The 19056-nt window shown below is 39.0% G+C and overlaps 1 protein-coding gene across 1 annotated transcript in view; it reads left to right on the forward strand.

Moving 5' to 3' along the window:
• Positions 1–19056, forward strand: part of CAMK4 (calcium/calmodulin dependent protein kinase IV) — a 196622-nt gene that overhangs the window by 119893 nt on the left and 57673 nt on the right. The window contains exon 6 of the mRNA XM_053911372.2: positions 2292–2364. Coding sequence (XP_053767347.1) covers positions 2292–2364 — 73 coding nt within the window. The remainder of the gene's footprint in view (positions 1–2291; positions 2365–19056) is intronic.

Genomic DNA, 19056 nt, shown 5'->3' on the forward strand with positions numbered 1-19056 from the left:
ACTTAACAACTGTTTGCTAAAATATTTTTTTCCAAAAAGGGAAGATTCTTTCTGAAAAATAACTATGCTTTTCAAAGAATTAACATTTTAAGAAAAATTCCAATGCAAAATTATGAAAGTTGTTGAAGTTTCATCTCTTTTACATTTTAAATTGACCTTTTCCACACATCTTTACCACAAACTTTTTATTAGTTGAAAACATCTTATGCAAATTGGCAACCTACAGTGCTATCTATAACATCTTTTCTCTTGAAAATCTGGTAAGATAGAAACAGCAAAAAAAGTAGTTTTTTATTCTTCCCAAATATTCCCTTAAGAATAGACAGAAACTAGGACAGAAAAACTGAAAACTCACAGACAATATAACAAAACTGGGGTGACAAGGTATCCATCCCCATGAAGCCTAAAACACAAGCGAATGAGGACAAACCAATGACAATTCCAAGAGCCACGTGCTGTTAGCCTCTCTGAAAGAGGAAGCAAAGGGAAGCAAGAAGATATGTGATAGACCTAAGAATCAAGAACACGCATCTCTAAAATCTCCAAATTATTGGGAGGCAGGATGGGCCAATACAACAAAAACAGCTGAAACCGTGAGGGCTTTTGCCACCCAAGTTTCTGAGACATGCAAAGGCTGCGCCCACTGTGAGGTCAAGGCCCTGTGAACTCCTGAAATTAATACCTGAAGCCCCTGCAGGGAAAAGCACCATATTTAGGAGAAACTGCTAGAAAGGGACTCCAATAATCAAAATAGAGATGGCAGAAGCAAGGGAACGAAGTTCCAGGTAAAGAAGATCTCAGAAAGTATGAGGTCGTATTTTTAATGCTTCATGAGACAAACAAACAAAACAGATGGTCGAGGTCCATGAAACTAGAAAAGATATCCTGGCCCATCACTCCGTCAGAAGAATGAAGGTACAAACCTCCCATTATAAAAAATAAAATAAGTCACAAGGAAGTAATGTACAGCATAGAGACAACAGGCGATGTTATTGAAATTACTTTGCACAGTGACACATGGTTACTAGACTTATTGTGGTGATCACGTCGTAATGAATATAAATGTCAAATCACTATGTTGTATACATAAAACTAATATAATATTGTATGTCAATTATATTTTAATTAAAGAAAAGAAAACCAATTTGGCTTAAAAATAAGCAGCAACAGAGAGATGTCTCAGTTAGTTCCAATATAAAATGATAACAGAGCACAGAAAATAAGAAACGAAATAAGATTCCTTTAGGCAGTGAAAGTGTGCCAGGAGGATGTGCCTACAGGTTGATAAAACTGTAACTTAATATTGCAAAACAAACTTAAATAAAGAAAGTCATAGAAGAGCAATGTAAGTGAAAAGTTGCAAACTCTTCTGTGCGTATAACCTCACAAACCAAATAAGAGAACTAAAGCAATGGAAGAAAGTAAATACAAAGCATTCTAATTTAGGAAAACATTCCTGAAATTAAAAAAGAAAAGACCTTAACTGGAAAGAAAAATTACTTGCCCTCATCTATGCAAAAAGAGCAAGCCATTTATTTGGAAAAGAAAACCAGATGAAGGAAAGAGGAAGCGAGGAGAAAGGCCAAGAGGGAGAGACCTTATTTAGACAGGGATTCAAACGACAGATTTTAACATGTCCAAGACAATTGGAAATTTGAAACACTATGTTTTAGATATTAAAAAATTATTGTAATGTATAGATATAATGATGTTGTAGTTATGATTTTAAAAGACCCTTTATCATTTAGACATCTAAAATATTCATGAATGAAATTATATGATATCTGATATTTGCTTCAAAATAATAAAGAAGGACAGGATGTAATTAGTTGGATAGATAAAACCGCATTGGTCATGAATTAACAACTTTTGAAGCTGTGTGGCAATAACGTGGTATGGTTTATGGCATATTGCCTGCTTGGTATGTGTTGAAAATGATTCAAAATACAAAATTTAAAAATAAAGAATTTTTGTCCTAAAAGAATAAACAGTTCGAGCCTAAGCAAAATAAATATTTTTACTTTATTTATATTTTATGAGTAATTGAAGTTTATTCACTTTCATTTCTTTATATACTGTTAATAGAAAATAAATGTCTTTAACTTTCCTAAATAAACCCAAAGATTTCCAGAGTGCCATTGTGTGGAAATCTTTTTCCTGGTGTTGTGGTGGCCTGTTGCATCTCTTTAACATTAATTTAATTAACTTCTTTTAGCATTCACTCAATCGAATGCACGTGCCTGAGCAGCAGTTCACATTTTGTTTTTTATGACTTTTATTTTTTGTTTTAGGATTGTGGAAAAGGGGTATTACAGCGAACGAGATGCTGCAGATGCTGTGAAGCAAATCCTGGAGGCCGTTGCTGTAAGTACGAAGTGACGGCTGTAGTGCGCCCCTGCTCGTATCTTCTCTTTTTTACAGAATCTCACTTAAGAAGCATATATCTGTGACAAGCCATAAAATTTTACAACAAAACCATATGATATATTTGAGAGAAAATATGTTCAATAAATTTGTATTTTTTCTATTGCCTACTCATACTCTTAAAGATGTAGCGCCTTGTATGTAATGCCATATGTTTGTTAAAATGTTTTTATCCTATTATTATGCAATCAAATCAGACTTTGGTGCCTACAGTTGTTATTCTCTCTCTCCTTCTCTCTCTCTCTCTGTTTCATGAGTTTGTTCCTTCATTATTTTTGTTGCTTGTTAGGAAGGTATAGGAAGGTTGTATGTGATAAATATAGGCCTTGGAACATAGAGATTATTGATTTTTCTTTCAAGACACGAAATGAGTGAATTAGAAGGAAAAATTCTGATAATTTAATTTTTTCAAAGGAAGAAATATAATTAATTTTTTAAAGTGGAATAAAGTTTTGTAAGTTAATGATAGAAACATGCACACACATTTACAAAAATATATAATTTTGAGAAGCTTGTTTGGAGTGAATTAATAAGGAAATGTTTGCCTAGAATAAAACAGACTCCACTGGTAGAAAACTGCCATATATAAATGATGTCTACTAGGTACTGGGACACTTTGGTGACTCATTTATTGAATATAAAGCCAGAACAAATGATTCTCTGAACAAACAGGGTGGGGACTCAAGGGGAGACATTTATCAGGATCAGTTAGGGACAAATCTGTATAAAACATACCCCAAATTAAGATCTGTTCTATTCTTCAGGTCAATTACCTCACTGAAGTCATTATTCAGTATCTTGAGAAATCAATCCCAGTGATACAAGCACGTGGGCTATGAGTTTTACCCACAACCAAAATAGGAAAGAGGGAGGAAGAAAGGCAGGGAGGAAGGACGGGAAGACCCTGTTATCTAACTTACTACCAATGACAAAAGACCACAACAACCTTCACAGTCTTTGTGTAGGGCTGCTAAAAATAGCTCTCTGGTTTAACCAAAACTTTTATGCAGCTATCAACACCAAGTTCAGTTGGCTTTATAGCCCAGTCTCCCCAAATGATCTCTTCCTATAAAAGTGTTTTGGTCTTTTGTTCTGGTGGGGGATAAGAAGTTTCAGTTGGAGGTAGATAAAAGCTGGAGGGGATGCCATAGAATTTTACTCTAAATATACAATGCAGCTCCTGATTATATGAATCTTGAATATCAAATTAATGTTCTCACCATACTCAAAAGAACCGCTTCATTCCATTTTTTCAATCAATCACAGTATATTTACCATCCCTGGTTTGCTAAGCTTGCCAACTAAGGAATGATTTTTAACTCTTCCATCACCTTCTCTCCTCACGTTCGCCTTCCAACTTTGGATGACTCTTCCTTCGAATGGCCTTGAATCTAACCCGGCTCTGTGTAGACTGTTGCTGGAGTGCATTTTAGAAAACAAACAAACAGATACACTTCCACTTGCTTCCAATTCCAATCTTTAATTAAAGAAGTCTAGAATCCTCTTTTCCATTATTGTTTTTATTTTGTCACTTCTGAATTCAATAATGGCTGTCTTCTGTCTTTATTAAATACCCACTTAAAAACTTCAGTTTTCATTACTATATATATAGATTATTCAAGTACACTTGCTGGCAGTGACCCACGATCTCTTTACCAAAATCAGGCAGGCAGCTGGTGTAGCAGTTAGGAGTACTTTGGGAATCAAACAGAGCTTGGGCGCGTCACCAAACACCTGTGTGCCCCACTTCCCTCCTGTAAAATAGGCATAACAACCCACTTACCAGGGTGGAAAAGACTAATGAGATAGGTCCGGGAGCCATAGCAATGTTCAAAAGAGAGGGAAAAGAAGATAAGCCACTTCAAACTCAGTATATTCACTTAAAGGAGTATTAGGTGTTGTTAATCTATATACATACATACCTACTCCCCAGCCAAGTAACTAAAACAAAACAAATGACAGTAGTAGGTGCTCAAAAAATCTTTACTGAATAAATGAATGAAAACATATCAAAATTGTCAGAAATAGGCATATTCTAAATATGTTTTGTCTCTCCAGAGGATGGGACATTTGCTGAAACATTCTTACTATAATTTGTCAACTCATCCCATATGAAACAAACCTATATAACTCGCTTCCATTCATCGGATTCTTTTCTGCTCCGTTATTATCGCTAAATTCTTTTCCCGTCATTCTAAACTCACCTTTTTCAATATGCTCTTCCTGGTTGCCTCCATCCATTTAGGTCAGCCCTTGTTTCTTTGGGTTTATCACAGCGGGTGTGTTTCAATTTAGTGATATCTTGGGTAGCTGAGTGAGAATACCCTATTTTCATTTATGAATGAGAAATGGATGTTTTGAGCATTAGAATTTTCCTCCTATTGTAGTTACACCAATTAAGGAATAAAAGGTCTCCCAACTGGGTTGCTCCAGAAGGGTACCCTACATGAAACAGAGGGACTGGAGTGCCTGGAACTCTATTCCCGGTCTGCAAAGATGGATTGAGTAGTCTACTGTCATTTATGAATTTAAAACAGAAAAAAATGTTATTTTACCTACTCACAAAGCTCCAGTTTAAGAATTAGGTTGCCATATTCAATTAAAACATTCTTTGAGCCCTGGCTGGTGTGGCTCAGTGGATTGAGCACTGGCCTATGAACCATAGGGTCATGGGTTCAATTCCCAGTCAGGGCACATGCCTGGGTTTCGGGCCAGATCCTCGGTAGCGGTCGCACAAGAGGCAACCACACACTGATGTTTCTCTCCCACTCTTTCTCCTTCCCTTCCCCCTCTATCTAAAAATAAATAAATAAAATCTATTTTAAAAAATTCTTCGAAAGAAGTTTTACAAAAAATCAAATTTTCTCTGATTGCTGCAACTAAGGGTTAAAAAATTAAAGTAACTTCTCTAAGTGTTTCACAGGTATAAAGCAAGCCACTTAAAACTTGTGAGAAGTGGCTGACATTTATAAAATAGTTTATTGTTAACTACATAGCTATAGATAGCTATAAAAATAGGACAGTTGGGAATCAGTGATACATCTCACAGTTCCTCTGGATCACACACTTATGAGACTGTATCTACACTGGTGTTTGAAAGCACAGAAGCAGAACACTTCAAGATTGAAACATTCTTGGGAAACGTGTTCCAGGTATAATTATACCCCTTAGGTAACCAATCTTGCAATCCTTCTCTTCCTCCTCACTCATCCCAATTCTTTCTACAAACATTTCACAGAATTTATCTGACTGTAATCTTGTTCCTTCTGCTTTTTTGCTTTAAATAACATGTTTGAAAGCTTGCAAAGTGAATTTGGAAGATATTTCCCCCTTTGGGTTTGAATTCATTCAGTTAGTCTTTGAGGACAGGTCCTTAACCCTTCTTGAGTGTTCTGTCTTCTTGATTTCCGGGTCATCCCATGTTAAAAGATTAGTCCGGATATTCTGGAAGAGTCATCATGTCCTCATCTGTCATAAAGCACAATGTCACACCCTCCAGCCCTCCTTTTCCATTTACTTACAAAGATAACCAAGGAATATTTCATCCTCTCTGACGTCACCATCACCATCACCATCACCTTCAGTTCTTTCCTTGTCACCACTGATACCCTGCTGTCTCTCTCTTTACAAAAAGAAATCACTGCTCCCCCTTTTCCCCTGCTTGGTACCACCGTCCCTCTTTTTCTAGCTACAGTTCCCTTGGGAACATCTCAACATCAAAGCCATGACTTCAGAGCCTGGAGAAATTTGTACGTGTACTGAACGTAATGAAATACAAGGAAATGGTTGAAAACTATTATATATGTCAGCTACCCCAGCACAGAGATTTGGGGTTAGAATTGTTTTAAAGATTGTAATGCTGTGGGTCAATAATTACAAACAAAAGCATCTAATCCTTTAAAGTTATGGAATCCAATATGGTATCTGAACAGTGAAGAAAAACAGTGAATGATCATGATTATAAGGATGAAGAAAAAGAGGAAATAGTACAGCCTCCTTTTGGTAAAATTTTCAAAATCTGTAACCCCCCTCCCAACAACAACAAAAGATTTAGCCTATTGGAGAATCAGTTGATAAAGAATTGATGACGAGATATTGAAGCAGTGCAAAGGCTAAAGCGGAACATTAAAGTAAGGTATCGTGGAGGTAGGAACTGCAGGAAGCAGCCTCCCCTCAGACTGGGGAAACAGAGAAGAGGTTGAGATAATAAAACCTGCAAGTTTATAGGAAGTGCTGTATAGGCCCACTGTTGTGCTGGTGCTGGTATCTCAGTCTGCGCTCAAAGGAATTGCCCATGAAGCAGACCTTTGAGACTGCTGCTCTAGCCAGTTAGTGCTGACGTCACTGAGGAGGGACTCTGGGATGGGTTCTGTGAGCACTGGAATAACTAAAAACTGGCATCAGCATCTGCTACTGGATCATCCACTACTGCAGCATGAAGAAGTGTTTCTAGGGTACATAGAGAGAACAAGCGAAAAGACGGACTCAGAAAGCAAGCGGGATGAAGTAGCCCCTTTGTGCTCTTCCAGCCTCCCACTCTCTGCCTCCCGTCTGCTCTCACAAAGTGTGGCTTCCAATTCAAATCCCAGCTCCACAAAGTGGATTATAGAAGGGTGGGTTTAAAGTTTAGAGACATTAGCTTAATAAATATATAGGAATTTATTTGGAAACAAAAATCTCAAAGTTTCTGTTTTTATTTATAAAGTTTTCTAAAATGTTCATAGTCTTTATTAATGTGTATGAAATGGCTCTAGAGGTCAATGAAATCAAAACAAGTGCAGTAGCATTAAAATAAGTTACTATCTATGTAGAGTATTGAGTACTATTCCTGATAACATTTATAGATTTAATACGTGTATATATACGCATATATATACAGACACAGTGTTCAACTTTACATTATTTGACACATTTAAGTCATCTTCCACCTGACCTCTCATTCCTTATTGGCAGAACCAGTCTACCTTTATAAAGATGGAAACTACCAGAACTTCTTTTCCCATCCTTCCTTGCAGCTGAGCAAAGTCTTATGACCTGATCCTCACCAATGAGTTCTAATGGGCAGGATGCTTGTGAGTTCTGGGAAAAGATTCCTCCCCTTAATGAAAGGAGACCCAAGGGAGGCAAGGCCATTTCCTTCTTTCACGGGCATAGTTGAGCCTGGAACTGCTTTTGCTGCCTTCTAATATGAAGAGAAGCATAACTGTGTTGAAGAAGGCAGAGAAAAAAATAGACACAGAATTCTCCTGCTTGATATCAATAAATTTCTCAATATTTCTGCCACTTTAGATTGTAAGCCCTGTTACTTGAAGTGATAAGACACTGACTTATTCTTGAGTAAACTTTTGAGTATGTGCTAGTAATGATTCTGTAGTCAGAGCAAGCTGTGTAATTTTCCATCCATCGAACCATAACATTAAGGTCATATTCCAGGATGAAAGATACTGGTACCACAAATTTCTAAAATTGAATTTTACTGACTATCCAATGTACACCCACGCTCTGATAAGTCAGATTTAAGTATGATTTGAAAGCACAATGAGGTTGAAGGTTATTAACAATAAGCTTGCTTCTGACACTTGTTCTTTGTTTTTGTGAATACTGTTTCTGCTTGGGTCCACTTATTGTCAAAAAAAGATTCTGAGAGTTCAATGAACTAATAAGAGGCTAGAACAGAAAATGTAGGATTTGTGTTGTTTGTTTTAGGTTTTTCAGTTACCGTGGTATTTGCTTTTCTTTCTGGGAGGATTCTGCCTCTTGTTACTCACATTTGAACACGGATCTCTGGAAGATGGATATTCATGCCAGGCTCAAAGCATTGAAACACTATAAAGACACTTTACCAGTAAAAAGTAAAAGTCATGCATTCTTATTAAGAACTGAGAGGTCACATTTATCAGAGAAAAAATAACAAACAGTTCTATTAATGTTCCAATATTTTGATTTCTAAACAGAATAAGTCAATTAGCAACTCCATCAAAATAGATATTTTTTCAGGAGAAAAAATTGTAACAAAAGAAAATCTACATTATGAAAATTATAACAATATTATGAAACTGGAGATCTAAAAATAATTCCTGGGAAGGGGTTATCTTTCTCATTAAGTGTTTTTGTAGATCATTATTAGCAATAATAATGATATCAAAAGTTTATCAAATTATAAGTGGCATTCTCTCTTTTGAATTCCAGAAGAATCACAATAAATTCTTGAACATATATCTAGGAATTTTCCAATTACTATACAAAAAGTATCATGTCAATATTACATTCTAAATTATTTTGTTGTTTTAGGGTTTTGTAGCCCTTCAGTTTAGCCATTAACTGAGTCTTTAGTATGAGCCAGAATCCTGGATACAGAGATCAAGAAGCATGCCAGGCTATAGGGCAGACAGACACATATAAGCACATGTTATAAGATTACATATGTGAACCAACTGGTACATTTTGCAGATTCAAAGGCATTAGAGAGGATAAAAAATATTCACCATGTCAGCAGAATCTTGCCAGAGGGAATTGGGTTTTAAATTAAAAATTGTTTAATAGGCAGCCAGAAATGTAAGAAAGGGAATCCCAGGAATACTCTTTTTCTCCCACAAATCTTTAGGGAATGTAATAGACTAAAGATGCAAAGGCACGAATATTGATAGAAAGTAAAGTACACAGGGTGAGAACTGGGGCTGGAGAGAGGGGCAGGGACCTGTTCTGGCAGGACTTACATGGCTAGTGGAAGAGGTTCATGTGATTCTGAAGATGAGGAGACCCTGGGCGACTTCTGCTGCAGGACCATTATCCTGATGGCAGCATAAAGTCCCAAAGCAGTGGGGCCAGTGAAGAGGCCTGCGGGACTGGCAGGCACGGCACATGGACAGGGCCCCCTGTAGCACCTCTCCTGAATGGGAGCTTACCAGGGGGAGGTAGGGCAGACAATCAGACCTTAATCAAAGTGAGAGGGCTATTCCAAAGGTAAAGTCTGCAGGGCAACATGGTCCTGTATTCAGGGAGCTCTAATTGGAGAGGTAAGGGATGAGGCAGACCCCTGTGCTGGGGCTCAGAACCGGCAACCTCTAGCCAGGCCTGCCTTTTCAGACAGGCCAACGACCAACTTCACCTAGTTCTCCAGGATGGAGGTCTTAGCTGCCTCCATTTTCAGACTCTCTTGCAGCTAGATACAGTCATGTGACTAAGTTCTAGATCACAAAAAATAAAGAGAAGTACCCTGTGGGACTTCCAGGAAGTCTCTGGGATGTCCTTTATACTCTTCTAGAAACACAGATGTGATGGCTGAGCTCAAGCATCCATTGTGGAGCCATGAGACTGCTGGTCAACCCTAGTGACCATCAGAGAGCTGGAGGGACCTGGCTTCCATGCTGTGGAGTCAGCACCATGTCTAGACCACCAGCCCCTGTACCTGATTAGTGTGAGAGAGAAAGAATTTTACTTGACCAAAAAAAAAAAAAAAGAATATGAAAATATCCTGTCAAAAGATGAAAACATCTGAAGAGACATGGTTTGTGATTCTATGAATGAAAAATGCTAACAAACTAAGCCCCGACTTCCCCTTAGACCTTCACTGCCAGCATTCATGAGTGTTACATATACAGAGACTTAGGGATTATGAAAAATAATCTAGAGCAGGGAACATACAGAGAGGGGATTTAGAGGGTTGATAAGAACTTGTCATCCAACTTCCTCACCTGTATTCTACATAACAAGCCACTCTTCCCACTGCTCGGCCTATGTGCTCTCTGAGGTTTTATTCCCTTCTCTTGTCTCCAGTCTCACAGTTCCTCAAATGACCTCTTTTTCTTCATTTTCTCCTCCTACATTTTTTTTCTTTCTATGCTCTCCTTTTCCCTCTCCTCTAGCTGAGAACTAACAATGAATAAAACAACAACAGAAAAAATGTTTAAAAATGTTTTAAAAGACCAACCAAAGCCTCCAGACCAGGATCACTGTGTTCACTACAGACGGCATACATTGCAGGGCCCGAGGAGAGCTATAGGAGAAAACAGACAAATGTGGGGCACAATCCCCACCCCAAGGATGTAACGAGAAATAGAGGGTAGAAAGCTAATCTACATTATCTTTCTTAAAAGGAAATGCCTTGAGATTGCGTTTGCTTTAGCAACAACCCCCTGACATATCACGGACATGAGGTTCCTGAGTAGATGTGACCTGATCCTCATTTGGTCCTTGGATTATGGCTGTCGGAAGCTCACTCACAGCTGTTCTGTCAGGTTTCAGTTGATTGGGGAGTGAGATTGACAGAATCGTTCACTTGGCAAAGAAGAACTGGAGAACCTCAGATAAGGGTGGGAATTACTGGCTAGTTAAGGGTAGCAACATGAAGGAAAACACAAAAAAGGGAACCAACTGTATTAATCAGGAAGTGCTCACAGGGTCCTTATCAGCCCAGGAAAGGCATGCACTGTTTCTGCTCCCATAGACGAGCTACTAAGATTAAGGTGAATAAAGCAGAAGAAAAAAGATGGGGATTTAAGCTGTTAGAGAATACAGTTTTAAATATTGTAACAAGTTTTAATTGTTTAAAGAAGGCTTATCCCAAGCAGGTGTTTTAGACCATGAAAGGAAGGATATTATCATATTATCAGAATACCTTTTTAAGTTTTAAATGAAGCATGTTCTAATTGGTAATTTGGCCTAGTTTCCCACTTTCCACTTCTCTGACACCATATTGCACACACACACACACACACACACATACCGTTCCTCTGACATCAAAGGCTCTGAAAAGCTAAAATTCAGAAAAAGCTGAGCAAAGAATTTTACCACCTACAATGGGCTCTCCAGTTTCATACTGATACGGTTTTTCTGTAACAGCTTCTACTTTTCTGCAACAAGGGAAGGACTCTCAGCTGGAAAGATTCCTTTGACAATGACCCTCTTTTAAGTAAGAATGATTGTGTGGAAATTGGGAAAGTGATGTAGTTAGAAGATGAACAGGGACCCTCTCCTTGTATGTGCTTCTCTCCAAAGAAGCTAGAGTGACTAAGGTTAGACTTGAGTTAACTGTTTCTATGTTGTTCTTTCATTGATTATTTATTGGACAAGGGGGGTAGGACCCCAAAAAAACATTTCCTTGCTTTTTTGTAATAGTTGTCTGCCCTAAAGCGGATGTCTTTCCTGTTTTGAGGGAATTCCCTGGAGCAACATGAACCTACTCCTCATGATGTCTTTGACCTATTAGAAAATGAATTTTTGTTCGGGGAGTGGCTAATTTAGAAATAGTGTTGAAAAATAATTCTATTAAAAAATACAGAATACTAGGGACTGGGTGGCTTAAACAATAAACATGTGTTTCTTACAGTTCTAGAAGGTGGAAGGCCCGGATCAGGATGCCAGTGTGGTCAGATCCTCGCTGAGGGCTCTGTTTCTGGGTCACAGACTGCTGCCTCCTTGCTGTGTCCTCACGGTGGGGGGGCGGGGCAGACACCTCTGATGGCTTCCTTTTCTTATAAGGGAACTAATCCCATCACAGGAGTGTGACCCACGTGACCCCTTCTAAATCTATTTACATTCCAAGATTTCTCTTCCAAATAAATCCCACTGGGGATTAAGACTTCAATGTATGAATTCTGGAGGGACCCAAAACAGTCAGTCCGGAGCCCTGGCCCCAATGTACTAGATGCCAGCAGGAGGCCCAGATACTGTAACTACAAACAACAACACAGACAAAAAACACTTTCTATGAATTCTGGAGGGACCAAAACAGTCAGTCCGGAGCCCTGGCCCCAATGTACTAGTGCCAGCAGGAGGCCCAGATACTGTAACTACAAACAACAACACAGACAAAAAACACTTTCACACAATTTCCAGTGCATGGAAAGGGAATCTTCACCTTCATCTGTTTGCTCTCTCTCTCTCACTCTCAACTTCTCTTCCTTACTCCTTCTCTCCCCACCAATGTTTACCTTGTAAATGTCAAAGACATCACCATGCAAGGATCCAAAGTGTTGTAAACACCATTGCAATGTATGCGCTGCTAGACATCCTAACACGGCTTGTTAACTGTTTTGCCTACTTTAAAGAAAGATTTCAGTAACCACCAGAGGTTTCAAAATGCTCTCTTGACCTAAGACAAGACTACCCTTCCTCATTCCAGTGTCCTAGTGTCCACTTTCTAATGCTGCCTCTTGTAAATGTAAAGTAAGGCACCTCTGTACAATATCCTCTTTATTTTTAGCCCATGAAAGAAGTATGGCATAATTTTAATGCACTTTACATGTCATATATTTAATATTAATCTTTCATGATTTTGTACCTACGTGGTTTCTCCATATTATTTATTTTGCCTAAAGTTTATAGAGCCTGCTCTGATCATTTTTTAAGGGAATACTTTTCTAAAAATCATAAATCCATAAAATCTTGCTGGAATATTAGGTCTCTGCCTACTATATTATAAGCAATTGGTGTATTAAATAGAGAGCTATTTATTTGTGCTCTGGACACTTAAAAATAGTCAAAACTTATTAATAAAAATTCTAATTATTTTTAAAGTTATGTATAAGTTGCATAATTATATTGCCAAAGATAAGAAAATGAATGGTTTACATACAAAGTTTGGAATGTAGACAAAGGGGAGTCACATTTAACTGTCCTTTTTTCTTTTTTTTAAAGATATGATTTATTATTTTAGACAGTGGGGAAGGTAGGAAGAAAGAGAGGGAGAGAAACATCAATGTGTGGTTGCATCACGGGCACCCCTACTGGGGACCTGGCCTGGCCAGCAACCCAGGCATGTGCCCTGTCTGGGAATCGAACCAGTGACCCTTTGGTTCCCAGGCCAATGCTCAATCCATTGAGCCACACCACCCAGGGCTGTCCTTGGTTTTTTTGATGTGGCAGCAAAAGTGTAACCTTGTCCTGTAAATTTGGTGCAGCACACCTGCATTGGCATCTCTGTAGTCATCGGTTTGCCCCACTCTACTTGGAACATTTGCGGTCCTTCTTGATTTATAAGATAGCAACATACATCGTACGTATCACAGCGTTTCCCCACCTAAGCCTCCAGTGTCTCCCATCACATTTACCCTCTTTGTGTGGCGCTCAAAGTCCTGCCTGAAAATCCCCTTCGCTGACCTCGTGATCCTGTCTCTCCAGGGGCCTTTGTTCATAGCACCCCACTTCGTTGATGGTGCGCCAGTGATGCTCTTCCAGCATGAGACGCTCTAGCTTACAGAATATTGAACTCTTGCTTGAAACTAAAATATAAATTCCCTGAGGTCTTGGACCTCACTGTACTATGTCCAACATTCAGAATGGTTCTGATACCTACTGGGCATTTCATAAATATTTGTTGGATGAGTTAACTGACCAAAGATGGTTCACTGCTTAATTCACCTTTTCATTCACACATTCATTCACCAAACAGATGAGATATTTATTGAGTGCATATTTAGTCCCTACCACTGTGGAGTCACTGAAAGACACATGGCACTTGTATGCCAAGAGTATATATTTATGTTCTTTAGTACACTGTTTGCTAACTGCAAAATACTGTGCATATCAGTTTTCTATTTCTGAATACCAAGTTACCACAAAGTTAGCAACTTAAAAGAACTCACTATCTCACAGGTCTGTAGGCTTGAAGTTCAGTGAGCTCTACTGGGTTCTCTGCTTAGAGTCTCACAAGGTGGAAACCAAGGTGTTGGTCAGCTGGGCTCCTAACTGGAGGCTCTGGAGAAGAACCTACTCCATAGCCAGTTCAGGTTGTTGGACAAATCCATTTGCATGTGGTTGTGTGACCAAGGTCGCTGTCTCCTCACTGCTTGCCAGCCAGGGGCTGCTCTCAACTCCTGCAGGCTGTCTGCATCCCCTGGCTCATGCCTCCCTCTGCGTCAAAGTCAGCTTCCAGAGTCCAGACTTTTTTTCTGCTGCCAAAGAAAATGCCCTGCTTTTCAAGGGCACATGTTATTTGATTATGCCTACCTGAATAATCTCTTTTTTGTCATTTTAAATAGTCATAGGAATGTTGCCTCATCATATTCATAGATACTATCCACACTCAAGGGGGGGCACTTAATACAAGAGCACGTTTCATAGAGCTCTGCCTATTACACATAGGGTGTGAGGCATTCATTTCCTGACATAATGCATTTAATCTAATCAACCCAAACACTCAGACACAAGGATAAACTTGGATGTCACTTGTTTTCAGGTCTTTCAGAGATTCATTCACTGACAAGCAGTTTGGCTCATTTGCTTGTATTTTAAAGTGTGGTAGTTATTCTGTGTTCTCATGCTTTTTTTCCTACTATTTTCTCCTTGTTTGTATGTTTGGACATCAATTCTGTTACTTTAGAGCATAAACCACAGTATTTTTAAACATTTTCAAAACTTCCCTGGCCAGTGTGGCTCAGTTGGTTGGAGCCTTGTCCCATAAACCCAGAAGTTGTGGGTTCAATTCCCAGTCAGGGCACATGCCTGAGTTGCAGGTTCTGTCCCCTGTTGGGGAGCGTACGAGAGGCAACCGATCGATGTTTCTCTCTAGCATTGAAGTTCCTTTCCCTCTCTCTCTTCCTTCCTTCCCCTCTCCCTAAAGTCAATGAACATGTCTTTAGGTGAGGATTAAATAAATAAATACATACGTACATATTTTCAAAACTATTTGCCATATTTTAGAAATGAAGCTCGAACATAGGTCATGATCAAAAAGAAGAATGATGGCTGTGACCGAGGCCATGGGTGGCATCTTGGCACATAAACATATAAATATGCAATGTGCTTATATGCATTTGTCTTCTCATGTTGCTTTTTGACTTATTTTTTGTCCCTCTAACAATATACCTTGGTGACCTTTCCATTTATGTATTTAGTTTTATTGCTGCATAGCAAGCTACCACAAGCTTGGAAGCTTAAAAAAAGCACCCATTTATTACCCCGCAGTTCTGCAGGTCAGAAGTGAGGCATGACGTGACTGACTGGATCCTCTCAGTTTCCGAATCAAGGGGTCAGCAAGCCTGACCCCTTGATTCCCTTCCCCTTTGGGGAAGAATCTGCTTTCAAGCTCAGGCAGCTTGTTGGCAGAATTCCGTTCCATTTGGTTGCCTTGCCACTTTGGCCTGCTCCATCTTCAAACCTACAACAGTACCTCAAATCCTTCTCATACTTGGGAGTCTCTTTGCCTGACTTATCTGCCTTCCTCTTCTGCTTTTAAAGGCTCAGACATTTACATCAGACCCATCTGGATAATCCAGGATAATCTCTGTATTTTAAGGTCAAAGGGATTAGTGACTAACTACATCTGCACAGTCCCTTTGGCCACGTTCCATAGCATTTTCACAGTCGCTGGGACTGTATGGGAACCACAGCAGTTAAAACTCCCCGTCTAGGCTTAACAACACTGCCAGGCACCTTTCTTATTGGCCTTTAGGATTCTGGGTATTTTCCATTTCAGGCTGTACAAAAATCCATTAATTGAAGCAGTCTTGTAGGATTTTGATGATTTTCCTCACCCTCTCTTTAAATCAAAGCAGATGAAACGTTTGGTCTCTATGACTCCCTTACCTATTTCTTAGAGAACTTCTGGAACCCACTCTAAGGTTCTACCTGCTCCTTCATTCACCTGTAATAAATTCTGAAGCTAACTGCATATATTCATTTTCATTTTTATATTTTTCCATTCCTGAGAGATACAAGCTCAAAATTCCAACAAATCTACTTTCTTCCCTTGACTCCCATAGCATTTCCTGCCACTGGTGTGCTATGGTTAGTTGTCCACGGGCTTGTCTCCTCAAGTCGGCGTGTGATCTCCAGCCTAGGAATAATGACTTATTCATCTGTATCTGTCATTCCTTTCGTCTGCTCTCTACCCCCTTGCACGTACTCCCTGTGCACTTCCGCACTCATAGCACCGAACAGGTACAATATATGTTCATTGACTTGAATCTGACTATTTACAAATCCTGTTTAGGATCCCAGTGTTCTAAGTGCTGGGAATATTTTGGAACCGGCTTTATATTCACGGTGTCTAAAAGACAATAGGACTTCAAGTACATTTAATAATTCAAGAAACTGTTAAATCACATTACTTTTTAAAATCACATTACTTTTAAAAATGATAATGCTAACCCAACTCTGCAGGAGAGTACTTTTCAAGGAACAGATGATTTTGAAATCTAAATAAATATACAGGGCATATTTATCTATGTTTGGGAAAAGATATCTAATTTCATAGAACTTGACATGGTGATAGATACATGGGAAAATCCACATTGAAAAATGTAATCTCTTACATATATACTTTGCATTCTAATCTCGGTTTTCACTTCTCAAAATTTAACCTCGAATCACTTACACTTCCGTGAATAATATGCTGATTGTGCCATAGGTTCTGACCATCAGTGTGATTTATCCTCGGAAACATTCCCTTGAATGTTGGAACTGATCCAAAAGCACAGTATGTAACTTTTAAATTATCTTCTCATGCCTGTGAAACCACTGTTACAGAAACTTAGCCACACTGAAGGCTTATTGGCTCTGGATCCTGCCGAATTCTAGAAATGCCATCTTATTTTACGTTCATATTGCTGAGGGAGAACCTCATTACACACTGATTCACAACGTCCATTCCTTCTGCTCATTTATGTGATGGGCCATTGAGTAATGGGGCTGAACGCTTATGCTCTATTTTGCTCGAAATCTGAAGGAAGATACTGTCTTAAAAGGAATATACACTTGGACTAAATGTGATTAAAACCTAATAACTATCTCAGTAATCATTGTAATAACACCCATTACTACCACGTGTTATTACACACTTACTGTGGACCAAACTTTAAAAGATTTATGTGCATTGTTTCACTTAACCTTCATGCCTATAAGGCTATGGGTATCATTATGCTCATTTCACAAATGAGGAAACTGAGACTCAGAGAGGTGAGGTAACTTTTTCCAGATCACACAGCTGGTCCATGGCAGAATCAGGGTTAGAACGCACAATAAAAAATGACTGCAGAGTTTATGCTCTTAATCCCTCTGCTGTCTGCCCTCCTCTACTGCGCCCTGCTGTAGGCTATGTTGGACTCAAAGCCGTAGACACAGATGCGCAGAGCTAAGCACCAACTGCAGGAGATTTGAGAGCTCACACTGAACCAGGATGAGCAAGATGTGTCCATCTCTATGTGTGAAGATGCGTCCATCTCTATGTGTGAAAGTTCACACATAGCAGGCACAAAGTCACACGTTTTTTTAAAGGCACAGGTGTGCTGCAGCAGGTGTGCCTGTTTGTTTCCCTCTGCTCTTCTACTCCTGCATTCAGTTCTTGAAAACTACTTACGGGACAGAGCGAAAGAGAATCACGTTATGTGCTAGATTTAAAAATTCGTCTCACATAAATTAAGAGTGGGTACAGATGCGTATTCCATTCTTTTTAGGACAAGAGTAGGTGGGAATAAAAATAGCTCCACAGGTGTATCGCTTCCAGGTGCAATCAGCTCTGCAACTTTGTCAATATCCAAAATGATGGTAGCATCAAACGTTGAACATGCCTAATGGGATACAATAGTAAGAAACTGGGTAGAAGACTTAATTCAATTCTTTGTAACCAAATTCAACGTCCATTCAGTGATTGTGTTTCTTCACAAGCAGTTGCCCTTCTATGCCAGTTTGGGGCACCAAAAATGTAGCGCAACATTCAAGCGCTGATTATTCAGACTGATCTTCGCTGGCACGCACAGCTCCAGAGTCTGCTGAGGACCAGGCTGACTCAATAGCAGCTCCCTGTGCCTTTGTAATGCAGACACCTACCAGCTCCTCCTTCAACATTTTGTAGATCAGATCTTTTTTTTTCCCTCAAAGTGAAGTACAGCAATGTATAGAGGGATGCAGAGAGCACAGCTTGGAAGAATGCAGGGCTTCATTCATTCATCCAACTTTCTTTAAGTAACAGAAAGGATGATAAATACAGACTAAAAGGAATTGACACGGTTTGTTATGACAGTATAACCATGAAAGGAAACATTGATAAACTGGATTTCTTTAAAGTTTAAAACTTCTGCTTCATGAAAGACAATGTCAAGATAACTTTAACACAAGCCATTAGACTGGGAAAAATATTTGCAAAAGACACATCTGATAAACAACTGTTGTCTAAAATATACAAAATCTCTTAAAACTCAACAATAAGAAAATATATAACTGGACTTAAAAATGGCACAGAGATCTCATAGATATCTCACCAGAGAAGCTGTACATATGGAAAATAGGCATATTAAAAGATGCTGCACATCATAGGCCACCGGGGAAATGCAAATCAAAGTAACATCGAGATTCCACTACACAACTGTTAGAAAGGCCGAAATCCAGAACACTGCTGGTTAGGATGTAAAGCAACAAGCCTCTTCATGTATTGCAAAATGGTTCAGCTACTTTAGAAGACAGTTTGGCAATTTCTTACAAAAGTAAATACACTCTTAACCATAAGATCCAGCAGGAGTTAAAACCATGTTCACACGAAACCCTGCACGTGAATGTTTATAGCAGCTTTAAATATTATTGTCAAAACTTGGAAATAATCAAAGTGCCCTTCAGCAGGAGAGTAGATAAATAAACTGGGGTACGTCCAGACAATGGAACGTTATTAACCACCAAAAAGAAATGAGCCATCAAGCC

The sequence above is a fragment of the Desmodus rotundus genome, chromosome 1 (genome assembly GCF_022682495.2).
Source record: "Desmodus rotundus isolate HL8 chromosome 1, HLdesRot8A.1, whole genome shotgun sequence".
Taxonomy (NCBI): Eukaryota; Metazoa; Chordata; class Mammalia; order Chiroptera; family Phyllostomidae; genus Desmodus; species Desmodus rotundus.